The following is a 23379-nucleotide window of genomic DNA, read 5'->3' as shown; positions in this document are numbered from 1 at the left end:
TAATGTTAGAGGAACCGCATGTCTAGTAGCCAGTGCTGATGTGCTACAACAAAAAGTCCATTTTTGACAGTAAAATATCCACAAATACATGAGAAATGGAAGTGCTAGTGAATTCCACCATAATTCAATATTGTATAGTTTTAGATGTGGCTTTTTAAGCCACTATCACCTGTACACACACACACACACACACACACACACCTTAACACAATTGCAGATTATATAATTCTGGCAGAGTTCCATTGTACTGAGCAGCACATAGACATAATTGCACACAAACTGAATTTTTACCCAGTGCACACACTTCTCACCCAAACATGACCTATACCCCAGAAGCACTTTCATGCTTTCTTTAGTTATTAGCCTTGACGGATAACTGCTATTTTGATATCCATCACCATCCTTCATAAATCATATCTCATTCAGTTGATGCTTTTTCTGTTTCATATTTTACTAACTTTGAATATGCATGTGTATCTCCCACAACTACATTCAAATCCTTGATGAATTTTTTTCTCCTCAGCAATTTTAAATGCAGAAATCTAGCTTTCCACCAAATACTTCCCTAAAGCTTTGCATAAATTGATAAACTAGGGCTCTAATATAGTCTTCAAATACAAATCTGCCTAACACATTGCTTATAGTTCTCCTTCCGTTATGATTTGCTAAAGACATGATATGTGAAACAGGTGGCATACCTCTGACCCATCGGCCTATTGACCCTATTGTTTGGGAAAGGGAAGCAGAGTTAATTTGGTGTAACTGGTTCTCCATGGACCCAGGATGATTTCCAGTGACACTTTCATTTTATTAAATCAGTGTGGACCATACTAGGGTTCCAGGTTTCAAGACCAGGCCAGAGAGTAGGCTTGGCTTTTCCAGCAACTATCGGGCATACAACAGAGAGAAAGGAAACAGTAGTCCTTAGAAAAGATGGTTTTGAAAAACAACAGATGTGTTTCCAAGGAGAGAGCCAAAAAGACAAGAAATGGGTGTAGAATAGGCTTTTAGTTGAGGCATGAATGTTCCAAGTAGCATTCTCAATGAGAAAGGGAATTGGATGGAGTGGGCCAACATTTTCTAAAAAGGCCTGGATAGTAAATATTTTAGGCTTTGCTTGCTGTACAGTCTCTGTCACATTGTGACATGGAGTTGTTGCCTCAACTCTGTGGGTAGAGGAAGAACGCTACTGTAGGCAATATGTAAATGAATGAGTGTGGCTTCGGTGCACTTTGAAGAATAAAAACAGACTGCTGTCTAGATTCAGCCCTGAGACATTCATCTGCCCAACCCTGGAACAGAGTGTCTGTGGCTCTTGAGTGGCCATGGAAGGAGTTGATTCTGACCAAATTTTCCTAAATTCCTGATGGAGTTACCCAAGCCTTCCTGGTTTCCCCAGGGAAAGAGATTTCCAGGCTGTTCCTTCTCTTTACTCAAAAACTGAGGCGTTTGCCCATCTTGCCCTACCTGACTTATGTCCCTTTCTCCATGACGCCTCAAAAATGACTGATATTCTTTCTATGGTACCAGTCTGGTGGTCCTGTGGAATTTCTTTCTCTGTGCTTTTGGTCCAAGAAAACCCCTTAAAATATGGATATTTCCAGAAGTCTGTTTTAAAATGAGGTGTCAGTAGATAATTTACATATCACAGCAAGAGAGAGATGGGGAGCCTAGGGCCTCAGAAGCATCTGATCCTGCTCTGCAGTGCAGCATCTTACTGCTGTTCTGGGGGGGAGGGAGGGGGCTGCCAGGAAGGGGTTAGAGGACATGCCAGCAAGGGAACCAGGCAGGAGGATCTGCATACTAATCTCTTCCCCCAAGCAGTAGCCCTCCTAGAATATTGAACTAAAGAATATCCTTCCTTGATTTTTATATATTATGTTTTGCCCTTTATCCCCATTTTAGGAAGCATTCTAAAGGATTTAGCATGTTACCATCTGTTATGGTTAGATACAAGGTGTCCCCCAAAAGCTCATGAGGCAATGACAGAACATTCAGAGGTGAAATGATGAGCCTGTGAGAGCTGTAACCTGACCAGTGGATTAATCAATTTGGTGGATTGATCATTTGAACGTCCTACTGGATGATAACTGTAGGCAGGTGGAATGTGGCTGGAGGTGGTAGGTCAGGTTGCCATGCCTTTGGGGCTTATGTTTTATCCCTAGTTCCCACAGTCCCCCCCTCCTCTGCTTCCCAGCTGCCATAAGCTGAGCCTCTTTCCTCCAGCACACCCTTCCAACTGGAGGTTCTTCCTCACCTCAGGCCCAGAGCAACAGAGTCAGCCAGCCATGGACTGAGACCTCTGAACCACGAGCCCTAATTAAACATTCTCTCCTCTCAATTGTTCACGTCAGGTGTTTTGGTCCCAGTGATGAAAAACTGACCACCACCCACACCATCTATCTGCCCTACTTTGTGTGTCTATGAAAAACATCTTATTCTGTCTCTATTAAATTGGGGCCTGGGTGTTTGTTTATGATAATAATATTCTAGTATAGTTTTTTTGCCCTTGTTATTGCTTTTGAGGCAGATCCGTGTCACCAAATGTAGAACAAGCTCTCTTCTGCCTGCTGCTTATCATTATACCAGTGCACATTGATCTCTTCTCATGGTGTTAGCCACAGAGGTTGCCTTGGAGTCTTTGCTGCCATCGAAAGGGCATCAGTGAACATGGCAGGAGTTTCCATAGGCTGTGTATATAGGAAAGGAATGGGGTGCTTGGCTGTGGGGTATATGTGTATTTCATTCCAGTCAGAATTGTCGCAGTTCTCCAAAACAGCTGTGCTACTATGCACTCCCAGATCCAGGTCAGAGGGTTGTTCTTTCCCTACCTGAACACCAACACTTGGCATTCCCGAATTTATAAATTTGCCAGTTGGATCATTGGAAAATGTCACCTTGTTGTTTTGATGTTCATTTCCCTGATTATTAGGGAAGTTAAGCATCTTTCCTATCAAGGATTCACCTCCAGAAATTTATTTTTGAAATTTATTCATTCACTCATCAGATGTTTTTCTAGCATCTGCTATGTGCCGGGTACCTTTATAAATGCTAGGGAAAAAAAATCATCCCTGCCTTCCCTTCTACCTGTTGTTCAATAAAACAAACACAAATATTTAAAAGGTAATAATTGCTTGTGTGTATACCTGTGAATGGTAACAGTTGATATACATCTAACAGATATATATAAACTCAATGGTAATATTGCCATAAAGGAAAAGCTGGGTTTTATGTCCTTTCTTTTTTTAATTTATTTTTTATTAGTTCTAATCAGTTGTACATAACAGCAGAAAGCTTTTCAATTCATTGTACACAAATGCAGCACAATTTTTCATTTTTCTGGTTGTACACACGTGCAGTGATACATGTACCTAGGGTAATGATGTTCATCTCATTCCACCATTTTTCCTACCCTCATGCCCCCTCTCCTTCTCTCTCTCCCCTTGGCCCAATCAAAGTTCCTCCATTCTCCCCCATACACACCCCATTATGGATCAGCATTCACTTACCAAAGAGAATGTTCAGCCTTTGGTTTTTTGGCTAACTTCACTTAGCATGATATTCTCCAACTCCATCCATTTACCTGCAAATGCCATAATTTTATTCTCTTTTAATGCTGAGTAATATTCCATTGTGTATATACACCACAGTTTCTTTATCCATTCATCTTTTTAAGGGCATCTAGGTTGGTTCCACAGTTTAGCTATTGTGAATTATGCAGCTATAAACATTGAAGTGGCTGTGTCATTATAGTATGCTGTTTTTAAGTCCTTTGTGTACCACCCGAGGATTGGGATAGCTGGGTCAAATGGCATTTCCATTCCAAGTTTTCTAAGGATTCTCCATACAGCTTCCCAGTTTAGATGCACCAATTTTTCTGTCTCACCAGCAAGGTATGAGGGAGTGTGCCTTTTCCCCCACATCCTCGCCAACACTTATTATTGTTTGTATTCTTGGTAACTGCCATTCTGACTGGAGTGAGATGAAATTTTAGAGTAGTTTTGATTTGCATTTCTCTAACTGCTAGCCATGATGAACATTTTTTCTTGTCCTTTCTTATGTACAAGCATTCTTTGTGTGTTCTGGATATCAATTTTTGGTTGATTGTAATTATAGCAAATATCTTCTAGTGACTCCCTTCTTAATTCTGCCTCTGGTGTTCTTCCTTGGAACAGAAATCATTGACTCTGACATGGTGGACTCTATGAAATTCTTGTATGGTTTGTGTCTTTGGGGTATTAGGGACTTCCCACACACAAAGACACTCTCGTACATTTTCTCCTATTAACTTTACAGCTTTATGTTTTCCATGTAGGTCTTTAATCCATATGGAGTTTATTTTTGTCTATGGTATGAAGGAGGAAGAATCTCATGTTATTTATTTCTACACAGTGAGTAAATTCTCCCATTACCACTTACTAAACAATCCACTGTCCCCGCTGCTTGTGATGCCATATGGTGTAGCACTTAGCATCAGGGCCAGACTCTCCAGAATCCAGGCTTCACCTCTTAGAGGCTGAGTGACAAGTCACTGAATTTCTCTGGCTTTAATTTCTTCCTCTTCAAAATAGAGATGAAAGTAGTCTTTCTCCTGGAGTTATTAGAAGTAAATGAGTTCATACATGGCACCTACGATTAATATTTTTGTTGCTCTTATAAATGGAATCTAATTTTGTTATAGCCTAATTGACTATTTCTGATGAGGAATACTGTCACATGTAAAGATTTCTCTCTTACCATTATGGCCTTTTCTGTGCCTGTATTCTTTTTTGTCTTATATTGAAATTGCTAACTTGGCTTTCCTTTCTTTTCTATATGCTTGTCCTTTTTTTTTTCTTCTTTTTTTCTAAATCTTTTTTGTTCATTCCTTCTGTCTGAATCCAGACTGCTTCGGTCGAATCCTAGCTTTGCTGGTTGCTGTTTTACCATAATTAAACCATATAATCTGTGCACCTCCATTTCATGATTTGAAAAATGTCAGTAATAGTGACCTGTCAAGGATTGTTCTGAGACTTGAATACATTAAAACAAGTAAAGAACTTAGAACATAGTAGGTGCAAATGAGCATTATCATATCAGTGTCATAAAATGTAACTCTTTTAGACGCCACACTGCTGGATCTTTTTGTTTTAATCCAACCTTTCAATCAATTTAACCCATTCATATTCATCCTAATATTATTTTTTAGACTTCATTTCTTCAATTTTATTTCATTTTCCTTTTGTTTTTTTTTTTTGTCTCTTTCTTTCTCTCCGTAACTACTAGTACTCTCTAGATTAGATCTTATCCTGCTGGTTTGAAAGTTTCATACTCTCTTCTATATGTGGCTATTTCTGAAGTTTTAATAATTATATTTGTGCTTATTTTCCCCTTTAACTGTATGTATGTATTAGTATCTCTTCCTTTCCCTGCACCCCCATAAGAGACAGGAGCTGAAAGTAAAAAAGTAATTTCATGTGTGTACCCAGTGCCCATCTTATCTTGTTTTGTTAAGTAATCTCCTTTTTCTCTTTAGAAGCTTTTGGAAATTTTTTTTGTTCTCAATTTCACCATAATGTGTCTGGGTGTAGAAGTTGTTTTCTCATCTTTATTTTTGGCACTGTATGAGCCCTTCAATCCAAATATGTGTGTGTGTGTGTGTGTACACACACATACATATGCATACACACACATGTACATATATGATACATGTATGTATATATAATATATATACATACACAGATATACATACACAGATATCCTTCTTTGTTTTGTGGGGGTTTTTTTGGGGGGTGTATACCAGGGATTGAACTTTGGGGCACTCAACCACTGAACCACCACATCCCCAGCCTGATTTTCTGTATTTTTTTTTTATTTTAGAGACAGGGTCTCACTGAGTTGTTTAGCGCCTTACTTTTTGCTGAGGCTGGCTTTGAACTTGGCAATCCTACTGTCTCAGTCTCCAAGCCACTGGGATTACAGGCGTGCACCACTGAGTCCTTCTTAATGCTATTAATCAGTTTTTTTTATTTTTTATTCTTATATTTTGTCCTTGGACTCCCATATTTTATGTGTACACACACACACACACACACTTTTATTCCTCCATTTCTTTTCATTTTTCTCACAATCATTCCTTTTCTAATGTCTTCTAGCACATTTTTTATTCAAACTTTCAGGCCCTGTCATCCTGATTTTTCAGTTCACCATTGGATTTTTTATTATAGCAGAAATATTTTTATATGACTATTTCAATTGGTTTTTCATCATAACTGTTTATTCTGGTTGTGTTTCTCTAAAGTCTTCGCATATTTCTCCAGTGTAGTTTTGTCATGCTTCTTTTAAATTCTTTTTATATCTGTTTTTACTAACTCTACTTTCTTTGGTGCTAGGCATTAAACACAGGGCCACGTGCATGCTAAGCAAATATGCTACCACCAAGCCACACCCCCAGCCCACTAGCTCTGCTTTCTTTAAGTGGTTGTATTTCTTTTCTGCTGACAATACTCTCCCTTAGGTTGACCAGAAAGCTTTCGCTCTCCCAATTCGAGGCAGAACGTAGGAACTATTCCTGTGGTCTCACTTTTAGACCACTGGGAATATACTGTTAGATTTTGGATATTTCGCTTTTTGAGCATGTTATTTGGGGACCTTTGAGTTTTCACAAGTTTCAAACCAAGACGAAGTTTGCAGTTGCCACTTAGTTCCATCCATCCCAGTCTCATCCGCCTCACGATGGTCACCCATCCCACCTGGGCTCCTATGGGGTACCATGGAGAGGAAAGAGTATAGCAGGAAGCTTTCCTGCTCAGCTTTTTCCTGCCCTGGCATACCATCTCTTCTTCAGGTCATTTAGTTACTAACACATATTCACCACTCCACATTTTCCCAAAGACTTCTCACAGATTTTGTTAGTTGATATTTGTGACCTTGAAATTTACTGCCCTCCTGGCTTCTTTAGGGTTAGATTCCAGTTTCTGTCAATAGCCTGAGCTACAGTTTTCCATCGACTACTCGGCTGTTCAGGGGTTTGGGTTTGTTTTTGGTTTCCTCCTTTTTGTTTGAGGGGAATTTATTATGTGTTTTGTGGTGCTGGGGATCAAGCCCTGGCTGCTAGGCATGCTAGGCAAGCCCCGCACTGGGCTACAGTCCTGGTCTATTTATTAGCTATTTTTAAGTTGAGCATTTCCTTAAAGAAACCTGTCTCTATGAGGAATATTTAAAAAAAAAAAAAAAACGGGGATGGTCTTAGGATAAAGGGCAAGATGGTTTTCTTCCAATAAATAAAGAAATATATATATATATATATATATATATATATATATATATATATATATATATATATATATATATATATCTGCAGCCCTTCCACACCTCCCTAGTCATGGGAAAGGGGAAAAGGTGGACATGTAGACTCCAACCAGATATCAGCAATGGAAGAAGGTGGAGGCTGTAGGACCTACTACTCTGATCCTAAAGGCACAGCTAGGTTCCATATGATTTTTTTTCAGCTAGAAAGGGAAAACAGAGGTGCTTCACAGTGGGCAGCAAAGCACTCCCATAGGCAAGGTTTCCCAGAGAGAGGCAGGTGGGCCTCATTTTGTGTAGGAAAAATTCCTGTCTCTCTCTACTATCTCTGTCTCCTCAGTGCAGAGATCCATAGAGAGACCATTTTTAGCTGAGTTGCTTAGTGCCTCGCTTTTACTGAGGCTGCCTTTGATCTCCTGCCTCAGCCTCCTGAGTCTCGGCAATCACAGGTGTGCACCACCTCGCCTGGCCCAGCTTTGCACTCTTTTCAAGCTCAATTCTAACTTTGCAGGCAGCATACTCCACTCACTCCACCAGGATATCCCACTGTTCTCCCTCCCAACTTACGAGTATCTAGAACTTCTCCAATAATTTTTCTTTGAAAATCTTCTTCCTGACTCTTTATGGGTAGAGCTTCATTCTTTCAGTCACCCGCATGTGAGACCTCAGAGTCACCTTTGAAACCACTTATTATTCAGAACTGCCTCCGTCACCCCATGACCTTCCTTGTCATTTTCATGGCTCTTGTCCTGGGACATATTCAGATAGATAGAGAGAGAAAGAACAGCTTTTGAGCAACCCAAGTTAATATTTTTTTGATGCTGCTTCTACCATATTCTTTTCTGTCTCAAAGCTTTTAACATTTTCTGTTGCTCACAGCTAGCAGTGACATTAAAAATTTTTTTATCATGACCTACAGAGGCATGTGATCATCTTGCTCTCATCCATACTGAATATACTCATTTTCCTTGAAGAAGTAGATATTTCCTACTCTACCTAATATTTTTTTTCCTCTTTCCCAGCCATAAGAGAAAGCCTACAATACCCAATATCCTTTACATAGTTGCTTATACACTAGAGAGAGCAAATTATGCTGATTTGCTTCCTGTGGTATGGTGGCATAATGAAATGAACTGCTTTCCTATAAAATTTCCAATTATTCAGTTCCACTACCATTTTGATATCTGCTATGTGCTACATACAACACTAGGTTCAATATAATTTTTTTTCAGCATTGCAGGCAAACTACCTTACCTGGTGTGAATGCAGTAATAAAATTTTCTGCTAGGAGTCGTTTTCTTTTTACTGCCATTTTGTAAAGTGTGTTGACCAATTAGTAATTTGGAAAATCTGTGATTACACCCATATACATAATCAAATATACACTATCAATATATGCATTCCCTACTGAAAAAAAAATACCATCTGATTCATTGAAATTGAAGGCAGTAGTAGTTTATCTATATGATCACATAAATTCCACAAAAGAGAAGTTTTCTATCTAAAGTACATTGTGGAAAGAAATTCCTTCTTGAAATTGAAAAACTGTCTATATTTTATTTCTGTAGACTCAGTGCCTATAATGTAAGGTCTCTTCAATGCCTGTGACTGTTCAGGATATCAACAGATGTTTGGGAAACTAGAGAGCTAACTCATCAGTCATTTGAATAGCACGGTTCTCTACTTAGAAGTAGGTAAATGTTTCACATGTACTATATGCTAAGTGTCATTTTTAGGATTTGGTATATAAGCTGCTGTTTTTGTTCCAATAATAAATTCATGATGAGTTCCTGAGTTCTAATATTTATGTAATTTTGGTACATATTACATAAACTTTTTGGCATATTTTAATTTCTTCTCAATTTAAAACTTCATAAATGAACCTAACAAATTTTATTTCAAGAAAATTCAAGTAAGATAAGTTAGATTTTTCTCTTTTTTGCAATTTCTTTGCTAGCCAGCAGAATATGACTCAAAGGTAGGGAACAAACTGATATCCACAAGAGAAACCTTAAGGAGTTTCTTGCAAAGAAAAGTACAGCAGATCTAGTCACCAGGAGTTTACTTGAAGCTTAGGAAGTACCAAGACTTGGTTACTATATAAAATACTTCAGAATAGTTAGAAAATACTATATTCTGCTGGGTACAGTGGCACATACCTGTAATCCAAAAGCTCAGGAGGCTGAGACAAGAGGATCACAAGTTCAAAGTCAGCCTTAGCAACTTAGTGAGGCACTAAGCAACTCAGTAAGACCCTGTCTCAAAATAAAAAATAAAAAGGGCTAGGGAAGTGGCTCAGTGGTTAAGAACCCTCGAGTTCAAAACCTGATATCAAAAAAAAAAAAAAACTATTTCTCTCTTAACCTTTTATAGGTAGCCAAAGTACAATAATTTATCCTTTTACCCTACTAGATTGTGTTTGGGGTAACAACCTAAAAAACTTTCATACATACATTTCAAATTATACCAATAATGTATTATTACTATTAAGTTTTCCACATAAGTCTTTTGACTACCTATAAAAAAATCCCTCAAATTATTCTTGATTATATGTCTGTATATATACATGTCTATATAATCTCTATCCATATTCCATTCAGAAAGGTGATTCATTTAGCTAATCCCATTAAAAGAGTGCAAAACAAGGCTCATGTAAGAGGGGACCACCTATATACTTCTTACTTAAATGGTAAAAATTTCCAGTGCTCTGATCAAATGTTCACAGGGCAGTGAGAGTTACTACATAGCAAATAAGAAAAATAATGAATAACATGTGCAGAAACTGCAGCCAGAATAATATCTGAAAAGCATATTACACTCAGTGAACTTCTAGGTTGTATCAGAGGACCACCCTCTGTTTGTGGAGCCACAGGGAAGCAAAACAGACTTTACACTATACTCTGGATATGTAGTTGGTGTTTGTTTTTTTTTGGTTTTTGGTTTTTTTCCCACAGAGTCTGGAGGAGAACAGGAATAATTTCCATCTTAATGCAGACACACAAGCTTGTATGTACATACATGCATATGTGTGCACATCTATACATGTTTGTAAAAAGAAAAGGCACTGTCGTGATGTTTCTAAATTATACATTTGGTTGCTGTTTGGTACTTGGAAAGTTTAAGTTTTAGACATTCTCACATGGGCATGTGGCTTTTGGTAAGCATTGGGAGTAATTGCCTTCTTGTATAGATGGTTGTTCTAGACTGTTATGGAGGGAGTACAAACATAGAAGCAAGTATACAAAATGTAAGGAAGTAAATAAACTGATGATTGGAGTAGCAAACTTTTAAGAGGTAGAAACACAGTATAGAAAGAAGTATATTCTGGAGGATTTCGAATGTGTAAAGAAGTTTAATATGTTCTATTTCCTTTTCCTCAAGTGAGCTCTCCTCTCCTTGTCAAGGCCAAAGCCAGTTCCACCTTTTCAAGGTGGCCCACACTGATCTCTGTGTCTTCTAGAATTATTAACTACAAGCGGTCCTATCAGAAAGATTTATGCTACTCTCATCTTTAATGACTTATAATTTTATTCTCTTTGTTATATCCTCCATCTAGCAAGGAACCATTTTATACATGGGTGCTTTGAAAATATTAAAAGTTATGTATCCTTTTGGCTGGGGTTGTGGCTCAGCAGTAGAGCGCTTGCCTAGCACATGCGGGTCCCTGGGTTCAATCCTCAGCACTACATAAAAATAAATAAACAAAATAAAGGTATAAAAAATAAAATAAAAGTTATGGATCCCTTTTCCAAAATCTTGGAACCAGAAGTATTTTAGGTTTGAGATTTTTTTTTCATTCGCTTGTTTCAGATTTTAGAATATTCACGTAGATAATGAGATTATTTTAGGAATAGGACCCAAGTCTAAATGTGAAATTTATTTAGGTTTCATATATACCTTATACACAAAGCCATAAAGTAATTTTATATGATGTTTTTAGTGCCTCTGCACTTTGACTATGACCTGTCACATGAGGTCAGATGTGGAATTTTCCGCCTGTGGCATATCAGCAATCAAAAAGTTTCATGAATCCTGAAGTTTCAGACTAAGAATGCTCAAGCTGTAGATCTTTTTTCTAACTAACTTCAGTTTGACTAACCTGGATCCCCCTAAAGCACATCCCCTCCCTGAGACCTGCTGTCAGATGCCCTCAGTAACCTCTTCCCAGGGCCTGAACACTGTGGTGTGCACTTGTACTTTCCGTGGGTTCCCTTGTGCTTTCCAGGTCATGATCATTCCCTAACACATTTATTCTTGTACTTCTTAATCACCATTAATTAAATATTTCATGAGTCATTTAAGTAATCTAGTTAATCTAGTTGTGATCTTGCTAGGAAAACCAGGTGTAATGGTCTAAAAAAGATTTTGAGTTGCTAGAAAAAATTAGCTATTGAATTTTAGGGAAGGGGTGTAAGGTAACTATAAACAGGGGTGGAAAGAATCATTACATTCTAGTCTCCACTTTAGTGAAACCACCCATGGATGGTATCTTGTGAGTGAGGTTTCTGCAACAAAAAACAGAATTTCAACCAGCAGAATTCATGCAAACTAAGGTTCTTTGTTGTACGTCACAAGTTTGTACATTCATGTTTTGAGAATGTGGGTGTTTTTTTTTTATGAATCACCAGTTAAATCAACGTCTTTGTTTAGCAACCAGCTGCTACTTCATATTCATTAGAAATGAGGACTTCCTGTTTCTTGGATTATCTTCCAAGGTGGTTTGTCCATATTCAGCTTGGTAAAGGATGCCCTTACTAACAGCTATTATACTGTACCTTGGGGAGTGTCTCTCACTACCTCACCATCTTCTTTTAAAAAGGCAATTTTCTTCCTAAGAGTATTTCTACTCTACTTTTAACATTGAAGTTAGCCATTCCCATGGAGTTGGGGAAATTCTCACTAATTTTAATTGGGGAGTATTAAAAATTGCAGTATCAAGCAATGAAAACAAAGTGGATTGTAATTTAGCTCACTGTGCAGGGTCAGTTCATGAGAAAAAGTATCACTGTGTCCTAACTCCATGGAACCCGTAGTGTGACTTTATAATGTATTAATATTGTGAGCCTGCTAAAGGGAATTTGATAAATGTCTTCAAATGCTTCTGTTCATGCCTATTTCCCATTTGCTTTCTAGAGCGTTGCTTGGTGGGCATTCTTTTTTTGACATTTACTAAATGTCAGCTACCGTCCATGTTTAAAACATTGGCCTAGACCCAGTGGCCTTACCAATTTATATTAGCCTGTTAAGAAAAATTAAATAAAGTTGAAAATGAAATGAAAATTGCTTCAAAGGAACACGGAGGGTAACACTGAAATAGCCCATTAGTGGCCTGATACGTATTCATTCCCTCACTGAGTTCACAGCTGTGTCATTTTGTAATATTGCCAGACTCTGAAAGGAAATCCAAAGAAAAAATTAAAAATAATTCATTCACGTAGCAGCCATTTACTGAGTACCTTTTCTGGATCAGGCACTAAAAATACAAAGAGGAAGAGAGAGACTGGTTCACTCTGCAGGCATCTCACAGGCTCACGCTGTGATTCTCCGGCTTGAAATCAAAGCCAGAGCTGCTCTGATTCATTGTGCTCTTGCAGGCAGTGGGGCCTCTTGAAGGCACATATTAGAGCAGGGTATCCATTGCTAGGAATTTTTTCCTATAGAAATAATCAGGAAAATGTGCAGAGGTGTGTCGATTCTTTTAGAGTAATGATCTTCATTTTTAATAAATTACTTGCCAGATGTTTCATCAGATATTTATTGGACACCTATACCACTTAACCTTGATGAAGAATTTAACTATGAGATATTCTTCTTGTCCATCAGCATGGCGTGTGCTGGTTGTTTCTTACTATTTAATTATTATCTTAATAGTTGGCTGGACCAGTTCATTGTTTAGTCTTCCTGTCTTTCTCTATAATTCCCAGTACAGTCTGGACAATTTATTAAGTTAATTGCACTGATGTACTCTGTATTAGAACCCTTCTGTCATTGTCTTGGCATTTATTTCTTAAATGGCTTTTAAGAGTCTGTGAAAAATTACTCCAAATCTAATACCAAATATGATTTTAGTATAGTTCAACATATAGTAGGCTGATGTCTTTTATTCCTGACCATGTGTTTTATAAAAGGTTGATTGATTTTTACTTGTGCATCAGTGGCTTTGGAAGAAAGTGAAGCACACAAAATATATTAAGCACTTGGTGGTTTTACTATGATGGGGATTCACAGTGGTGTCTGAGAATAGGCGTAAGGATTAGCCACTCTGACTATTAATTTAAGTAGAGTTTCAAGTTGTTTTAAGCATGTAATACATTATGTAAGACCAGCTTTTAGAAGCTCAGAACTTTTACTTACCAGGTACTGTATAGAATTTAATTATTGTCTGGAAAACTACTAACAACCTTGACGACCTTCTCTTTAATTCAAAAGTGAAAAATTCGAAATTTGGTTGTTATTTGTTGGAAAGAAATGGTATTTCTGGACTCAAATGTTTTTTTTTTTCTTTAACAAATTAATAAGAACATCCTTGTCAGCCAGTGCTTACCAAAGAATAATATCTTCTAGCTGTCATTTAAAGATTTGCTTCCATGACTTCATTTCCCCCCCTACTTAAAGTAGCAACCAGGTTAACTGAGAACTAAACATTTCAAAATGAGACTTTTCCATGATGGCTCTTCAGAGAATGACCCATCTGGAGCTTTTGCTTTTTTTATCCTTCAAAACAATGGCATTTCAAAATTCCTTTTTTTTTTTTAAGAAAACAGAGATAACTGATAATTTGTTCTAATTTAAGGGTTTCTCCTCTTCAAAAATCTGAAGTCGTTGAGATGGTTAAGAAACAAGTCAAAGTCATAACACTGGCAATTGGTGATGGAGCAAATGACGTGAGCATGATACAGACAGCCCACGTCGGTGTCGGGATAAGCGGCAACGAAGGCTTGCAGGCGGCGAATTCCTCAGACTACTCCATAGCCCAGGTAAAGCATCACTACTGCAAAACAGGACCCACTCCTTTTTGCCAACTAACACTATGAAGAGGAAATAATAATTTTTTTCCCTACTCTTCTTCTAGTTCAAGTATTTGAAGAACTTACTGATGGTTCATGGTGCCTGGAACTATAACAGAGTGTCCAAGTGCATCCTGTACTGCTTCTACAAGAACATAGTCCTCTATATTATCGAGGTAATAGCAGGCTACATTTAAAGTCCTTGTCACTTGCATACATATTTAAAGACATTTTCTTTATGAAGACATTTTCTCATTGTTTTCATTAATACTTCATTTGCTCACTTACTTTTTATTATGTCTAAATGTATTCAAACAAAAAGGCTGTCAGCCATGGTGAACAATTAATGTTTAAATTCGAGCTAAAAATGTTATATTACTTTCCTAGCAGTATTGGATTAGAATTGCTGATGAGGTAGTGTTTTCAGTTTAAAAAGCTACAAACTATATTTTTTATAAAGCTCAAAAACATACTAAAAAGAACAACTCACTGTTGAAGGATAATGCACATATGGAAAATTGTGTCTAAAAAGACAAGTAATGTTCCCCAGCACCACAGGAATAAAATTTTTTTAAAGAAAAGTAAAGGGATGATAAACACAAAACTGAGAATAAGTTCTAATTCTGGGGGTGACAGAGCAGTGGAATCAGAAAGAGTATACAATAGCTTTGCTGGTATTGGTTGTCTAGTGGTTTTTTTATTTTTTGTTTGTTTGTTTTTTGAAAACTTAGATCTATGTTACATACAGGTATCCCTTGCTATCCAGACTTGTCTTGGTTTCTGAGTTTGGTAAGTAACAAGAGTTCAGATAATACCGGCTTTACCTAGAAATTATATCCGTGTGTGGATAGCAAGGGATTTCTGCGATCTTTTTTGTGTATCAAATGTAGCCTTATTTTAAAAACGAAAACCTGGATCAGGAATGTCACTTCTAAAATAAGAAGAAAAGAAAAAAATACTTTTTCTTCTATGAACATCTTTGCAGCACCTGCGAGGAGCCAGGCTCCAGGCTTAGTCCAACAGCTACAATATAAATGTAGCATGATTTCTGTCCTCCAGAACTTTGCCAATTGAATACAATGGAAGCCACATGTCTAATTTCAAATTTTCCAGGAGCTACATTAGCAAAATAGTGAAATTAAAGTTCAAATTTGTTTCAATATCATATTCTATTTAACTCAATGTATTTCAAAGTATCATTTTCAACATTAATTACTATAAAATTAATAATAAATATTTTATATTCTATATTATTTTCTCCATATTAAGTGTTTAGAATTTGGTATGTATTTTAGACCTACAGTACATCTGTATTTAGACTAGTCCCATTTGAAGTGCTTGAGAGTCCCATGTGGCCAGTGACTACCATATTGTAGAGCATTGCACTAGTGGACAAATAAATGAACCTAAAGGTTACTCAGGATGTAACAAATAATTTATTTACCTTTTTTTTTTAACATTTGGCCTTTGAATCATCAGAAGCTATATTTGTAATAATGAAACTCTAAGTGTTATCAGTTTCATGTTCCTGTTGCAACTCTGTAGGACAAGGAGGTCCTAGTAGCCTGGTAAAAAAAAAAAAAAACCTGCCTTCACTGCTGCAGAACATACCCCATAGCGCTTCTGAGGACTTCCTTACAGAAGTTGGTGCCACCTTGCTCTCTGTTCTGTTGGCTATTTCTACACATCTATCAGAAGGGGCACAACCTAACTATTTGCTATGTGGAAATAAGATCTCATATTTTACACCAGAGAAGTAGCACTATAAAAAAAAAAAAAATCAGTAGATCCCACATCTGCCCTGTTATTTGGGGACTGATATATGTTTGGCTCAGCTATTCTTTACCTCTGTCAGAATGCTTTTATCCTTAGTAAACTGTTGACTGAGCATAGTTTTATTATGAGCCAGGTTAGTAAAATTGAATTGTTTTGAATATACAAGCAGCTTGCTTCATTTATTAGTCACTAAAGATCCATTATTAGGTTACAGCCTATTAGATAAAATAATCAAATATTTAGAAACAAAAATAAGATACTTCATGAACTTACTTATTATTTATTACTGCCAGGTTTGGTTTGGAACAATCTGCTTTAAGACAAAATGTGCTTCCAGAATGGTTTATAAAATCAAAAATATTAATTTTTTATATATGATTGTGGTTCTTTTCTACAAAATTTATATATTTTTGGTTCATCTCTCCTTCTATATATCTAACTATTCTAACTAAACACTTTTAAAAGAATATTATAGTTTATTTATATATATTTTTGAAGACTTTTAAATCAGAATTTTAAAACCAGTGCCAGTAATAAATCTGCTAATAAAAATTTAATTTTACAAAATGAAATAAGTCTAGATTTTAAATGTAGATTAATTGGCAACAATGAAATGGGCAAAATTTATGTACTAATGGGAAAAATAAAATAAACTGAAATGAAAGCTGAATCTGCATGCTATTTTTCAAACCCAGGGTTGTGTGATTTGTGGTTGATTACCCCTAAATTTCACTTGGCTTTTCATGTAAAGCCTCTTCATGAGATATTTAACACTGATCACATTCTTTACACATGAAAAAGGAAGCGAGTTCTAAACTTTACTGGAAATCTCATTTTTATTTTTCTTTTAGCACTTTATGGAAATGTATTTTGAATATAATTCAGCTGTCTTGGAAATGAATTGACTTTTTAAATCAATTCCCAGATACCCAACTTTTGCCAGTTAAAACAAGTTCTGCAGATGTTAATGGCTCATGTCAATACTGCAAATGAATAGACAGAAAACACATCGGTGAATGTCTCTAGTGAGGACAGCTACCAGTCTTGAATCTTTCCTTTCAGTTTTTTGTGCTGATCAGGCGTGGGAGCAGAGAACTCATTGACTGTTTGTAAGCTGCTGTTTAATATGCAGAAATGCTCCATGAGGAAATGTCTGTCAAGCTTTAGCTGCCACGCCTCTGCTGCGAGGTGGAATTTAGGAAATAATACCAGGAGAGGCAGGTCTGAAGTTTCTTTACTAATAAAGGCATAGTCTCAAACACTGTGGGTTTTATAGATTATCTGCAAAAAAATTGCTTTCCCATCATTGAATCGCCAGGAATATCCCTGTCGAGCTCCTGTGTTGCTGTAAATTACAGCTACACAAATAAATACCCATTTAGCAGGTGGTGGTTTAAAGTTCTTAACTCCTGGTAGCTGCCTGGCAGCAGCTCTAGGTGTTGGTTTACATTATTGGCTCTTTCTAAAGAGATTTTTTTTATTTCTCTGAAATGTCTGACTCCTTCCTAACAAAATAAGACTTTTTTTTTTCCAAATGATTGGCTGTATCCAAGTTTTTCTGTCAAGACCCCCAAACAATGTCGTGTTTTTAGTTTCCAGAAGCTGAGCTTAAATTCAATAAGGTGATACTTTCCCAGCCAGTTGAACTGAGAGATGGAGTCCCTGTGAACTGAAATAATGTAGACACCTCCCCCAGAGGGCCTGGGGTTTTTCTTTCTCCATCATTGACTTTGGCTGAGTCAAAGGAGGGACTTTTGCATGTTTATGGAATTTAGATGTTATCTTATTTAGCATGGGATATGTTTCTAATATATCATTTAACTACAGATCTCAGACTAACCTGAAATCAGGTTTCTGGTAAACTACTTCACTGTTAAAGACCATATCTTTCTTCTTTTTTAAATTTTTTTTTTTTTTTTTTAGTTGTCAATGGACCTTTATTTATTTATTTTTATTTACTTATGCAGTGCTGAGAACCAAACCCAGTGCCTCACACATGCTAGGCAAGCGCTCTACCACTGAGCCACAACCCCAGCCCTCTTCTTTAATAAGTAAACTTGACTGCCAGAATATTTGTGTGAAGATATAGGGTAGTATATTGAAAGGTTTTATTCTTATCTAGTCATTTCTTTCTCCTTTTAAAAAAAATGAAATTATTTAATATGAACTTTTTAAAATGCTGAAAATAAATCTCTAAAAAAATGTTCACCTACTTTTCAATAGGAAAAATAAATGGTAAAAATGTGTTAACATTCAACTTAAAATTTTTCTGTCATAAAGCAGTTAATTTGTGTATTTTAAAATACACTTTGAACCAGATGTGTTGGTTTATTTGCAAATAAATTTGAACTTGAAATTGTGTATACATTCATTGATTTAAGAGAGGGCCTTGTTTTTAAGCTCATGGTAGCAGTAACTTTTGAATCAGCACCAAATGTTATATACACAGAAGCCAGGGGACCACTAAAATTTACAAATATTTACCTACTACTCACACACAAATTTATTAGCAAAAACTTCCAATAGCATACAGTATTCATGACTGCAAATGTGTTTAGAACTGTAATATTTTGAGGCAAATCATGGCCTTTAGGAAAATTTGGTATGCATAGAATCCTGACTTTCTTCAGACCAACAAAGATTAGACTGTGTCTTCATCGACGAGAGAGGCCGTAATCAGTTTGTGTTTAAAAATTCCTTATATTTCCATACCCCAAAAATCAGAAAGAGCTTCTTAGAATATATTACTACAACAGATCACAGTTGCTGTCAGAAAAATCATAACCATCACCTGGAATAGCACAAACATGTATTAATGTATGCCACAACTCAAAAAGACCAAATGAAAAAACACAATGGGCATGGGGGGCACTAAAGTCTGTTTCACCAACTCGTATATACTCCCAAGGGAAGAATAAACTTCAGTTTGCACGCACAAATGATCTGGCTTCTTGTTGAAGGCAAATGTTCAAAAATTTCTGTAAAAATATTGAACACAAAAGAAAGATTTCAGATTCGACCCCAATTTCTATGCTTTTGTTATTGTTGTTAATGTGTATTACAACCTACCACCATTGGGGATTTATTTTTCATGTTATTGCCACTTTGTTTTCTTTTCCATCTCATGAAGCAGACATTCATTTTTACACATGCTCGATCAGTCCCTTCCACTATGAAAAGGAAGATCAGTGTGGGTACAGAGGCTCTTCACAGGGAGGCCAGCCTGGGTACATATTGATAAATGGTGAATTTGTAGCAATTCATGCTTCCATAATGAGGTTAAATGAAACGTGAAGTGTAGCGAAGTCCCTGTGACTCCCATTCAAAATTCACTCGAGCCGCATGTCAAGACCGCTTCCCCTACGAGCTTTGTGGTTGTGTTGTGTTTTTGTGCTTGTGTTTTGTGTAATCTCATTTCTAGTCCAGCCTTTTTACTCTTCCAGGTCAGCTTGACTTTTAGTTATACTCAGGTCTTCTTTTTATTTAAAAAAAAAAAAAAACAACTCATAGTAATGTTGGTATTACTCACTCAGTGATAGTCTCATTTTCCATTTTAAATATGTTGGAGAAAAACTTCTCCTTGTTGTTCTTAAATTGTGTTTAGAAAGTTAAGGCTTTAAAGAGAATGGTAAAATACATAAGAATGTTATGCTTTAATGTAAAGATTTGATTTTTATCAAAGCATGAAATTTAAATTGAAAGTATTTTAATAGGTATATTCAAATTTAACATTCTGATGGCAGTAATTAACAAGAACTGTGAAAATATTTAACACACTCACCTACTTTGACCCATAAATTGTATGTTAAGAATTTATTCTAAGGAAAAAGAGATGGGTAAGGTTCAGTTTGGAATCATTTCTAATAGCAAAATCTTTAAGCAACCTAATATCCAAAATATTTACATCCACACTTTAGAAGTTCTACATCCATTAATGGCATATTAAAGGATATAGAACAACTTAAGAAAATGCATATTTTGTAATGTGAAGAGGAAAGAGCAAGATATAACTCTATGTACATAAAATTTTAAATAAATTTGTGAATGTGTTTAAATAAACTGATACAAAAGGAAATATTGATTCTATTATAGGATATTATTTTCTAAGTAGATGTTAGTTATAATTAAAAATTGCACTTTAACTACATCCTGATAGTATTTTTTAAATGTAATTAAAGCTATAAAAATTTAGTGATGTATGTAAATATAGTCCCTTTTAAAAACAAATTGTTTTTTGTTTGTTTGTTTATTTTTGACTGGGTATTGAACCCAGGGGTGCTTTACCACTGAGCTATATTGCCAGTTCTTTTTATTTAATTTTTTTTTAATTGGAGGCAGACTCTCTATAAATTGCTAAGGGCCTTGCTAAGTTGCTGAGACTGATCTCAAACTTGCCATCTCCCTGCCTCAGCCTCCCAAGTCACTGGGATTACAGGTGTGTTCCCTGCACCTGGTTTTTAATTTTTTATCAGTGGTTGCTTATTCATAGCCCTGATATAACTTGACAAATAGAACCAATTCTGACTTGAGTAGCACATGCCTTATGAAGGTATCCCTCTAAATCAAAAAAAGTAAAGCAAAGAAGTCGTCTTCAAGAGCATCCTAAAAATATGTTAATGCTGTAGTTTTGCAAAATTGAATATACAATAGATTCTAAGCAATACATTGATTTTTTTTTTTGTTCTAATTTTGGGGTTTTGGGGTTGTTTTCTTCCTAGATCTGGTTTGCCTTTGTTAATGGCTTTTCTGGACAGATCCTCTTTGAAAGATGGTGTATAGGTCTTTATAATGTGGTAAGTTTTATACATTTGGTAATAATGCCTGTTTTATTGAATAGTCTGAAATAAAGATGCACCCTGCATTTGGCTGTGTGGTATAATGACCGATTTGTTACTTCAGCTGTTTACAGCAATGCCTCCCTTAACTCTTGGAATATTTGAGAGATCATGCAGAAAAGAGAATATGTTGAAGTACCCTGAACTGTACAAAACGTCCCAGAATGCTCTGGACTTCAATACCAAGGTAGGAGCCATTGTCCAGGCACAGATTCAGTGGAGCTGCTTGATTGCTCTGACTACTTAGGGCAGCTTGTTTTCAAAGCCAAGGAGACTCCAGCCTGAGGCAGGTGAGGGGGTGCCCACCAGGGTGAGTCATCCTTCTTAAAGTTCTGATACAGCAGGGAAGGCTTTTCATCGGTTGGTTTGATTTTGCTTGAGTTAGTCATTTTGTGTTATAAAATTAAAATGAAATCACCATCTGCGGGGATTTTTGAGGCAGCGTTGGGCTGATCTAGGAGACAGAAGTCACTGAACGTTTAGGTCTCTGACTTCTGTTTTTTGCAGCCTTGTAAGGAAATGCTCACTCCTCATGGCATTCATCCATACAGGACTGCCAAGGGTTAGCTTTACAGGGAAATGGGTGAGAGGGATGATATCATTTCTAACTCACCTTCTGTTTTGTGAAATAACTCTTTTGTCTTCATTAGAATTTTGCATTAATTGGCTCAGACATTAACATTACAGACTCCAGGAAATAACATTGTTTAATCATAGTGCTCGGTATTTCCAAACTTGAAAATTAAAAATACAAGGTAAGCTGGGGATATAGCTCAGTTAGTAGAGTGCTTGCCTCACATGCACAAGGCCCAGGTTCAATCCCCAGCACCATAAAAAAATAAAATAAAATAATAAAATGTTGGCTATTTTATCTATTATTATTATCTAAAAATCACAGTCTGGGTTTATATGCCATATAACAGTCAGAGGCTGTTGTCATTTGTAATACTTGTTGTTCATCCTGGCAACAAAAGATATCTTATTTTCTGCAAAGTTTATTTCCTGAATGTAAGTATTCCAAAGAATCTCTATAGGGATTTGTTAATTATTCAAGTTCCTTAGTAGTGCAAGTGAGAGAGAAATGAATTTTAAATCATAACAATCAAAATAAATACCATTTTGAATCTATCATTCGAATATTTCATTAGTGTTATAAAAGCCCCTGGTATAATATACCCTCACAGAATCATTTTCATTTAATATAGTGCATGTTTATTAGCATGTGATTGATAATTGTATGTAACTTTAGTTCAGTGTACTAAATTTAGGACAGTTAATGTGGGATATTTTTATTATATTCTTAAAGCTCTCCAATGCCATTTATTTTGCTGAAAATAAAGTAAAACAGGTGTTTTGGGCCTCTAACCTCACACCGTAAATGATAGGGTTAAGTTTATAGCCAAGAGGTTATTCTTCTGAGACTCGTCTTCACTAATACACTGTGCATGAATGTCCAGCCGCATATGTGAATACAACTTAATGGTTTCATGTCTTAGTTAATTAAAATAACAAATACACTAACGGTTCTTTAACTTATACCACTGTTTTTTAAAAGTATTTCTAGTCATCCTTTTTAAAACTATTATTATTGATGACATTCAGTATCCAAGCTCATATTTTAAATGTTTTATTTTTGAATTTTTAAAATGAATTTATCATGCCCAGTTTGTATTAAATTCTACTGCATTTCTATAGTGTTTTTCGTTACCTGTGATGGGTATTCTGAAATGACCCAAAGCTACAGTCTGGGCACATACAATGGAAGTGAGCTCTTGTTTCCCTTAAAAAGTGATCCAAGAGCTAGGAAAGCCCCGGGCCTACTACTACTATATTAAGAGTAATTCCCACCAACCCAGACGGTGGTATCAGCCTCAGCCACGGGTCTCTGGGGTCTCTGTCAGCAGCAGCTCGGCCTCCTGGGTGCCGTCTCAGGAGGTGACTTTCCAGCCAGAACTTGGCCACCTCACTCTTGCTTAAAAACGTTAACTCGATAATTGTCGTTCTAACTGGAGTGAGATGAAATCTTAGAGTAGTTTTTGATTTGGATTTCTCAAAAACACCAAAGGCCAAATATTTTCTCTGATATGTGGATGCTGATCCATAATGGGGGGCGCCTGGGGGAGAAGCGGGTTGGGGGGAAAAGGGAAGAATGAGGAACTTTGGGTGGAAGGAAGTAAAGGGAGGGGAGGGGGCATGGGGGTTGGAAAGATGGTGGAATGAGACGGACATCATTACCCTAAGTACATACATGATTGCACAAATGGTGTGACTCTACCCTATGTACAACGAGAGAAATGTGTACTATGAATCCAAATGCATTCTGTTGTCATGCATAACTAATTAGAACAAATAAAAGAAAAAAGAAACATAACTCCATCCTCCCAGGACTATCCAAAGTCATTCCCACAGTGCTGCATCCTTTCCTACTCCTTCTGCATGATAACGAGGACACAGTTCTGTGGCCGGGGAAAGGG

The 23379-nt window shown here is 36.5% G+C and overlaps 1 protein-coding gene across 4 annotated transcripts in view; it reads left to right on the top strand.

The window, feature by feature from the left end:
- The window catches only part of Atp8a1 (ATPase phospholipid transporting 8A1), a 213183-nt gene that overhangs the window by 151289 nt on the left and 38515 nt on the right, over positions 1-23379 (top strand). For all 4 annotated transcript variants that reach the window (XM_058582796.1, XM_046455993.2, XM_058582822.1 and 1 more), the window contains 4 exons: positions 14081-14264; positions 14360-14470; positions 20789-20863; positions 20970-21092. In XM_058582796.1, coding sequence (XP_058438779.1) covers positions 14081-14264; positions 14360-14470; positions 20789-20863; positions 20970-21092 — 493 coding nt within the window. The remainder of the gene's footprint in view (positions 1-14080; positions 14265-14359; positions 14471-20788; positions 20864-20969; positions 21093-23379) is intronic.

The sequence above is a fragment of the Marmota monax genome, unplaced genomic scaffold (assembly GCF_021218885.2).
Source record: "Marmota monax isolate L192 unplaced genomic scaffold, Marmota_monax_Labrador192_F-V1.1 WCK01_AAM20220418_F8-fsc00025, whole genome shotgun sequence".
Taxonomy (NCBI): Eukaryota; Metazoa; Chordata; class Mammalia; order Rodentia; family Sciuridae; genus Marmota; species Marmota monax.
The sequence above is the reverse complement of the archived record's forward strand: the minus strand, read 5'-3'. Positions and strand labels throughout refer to the sequence as shown.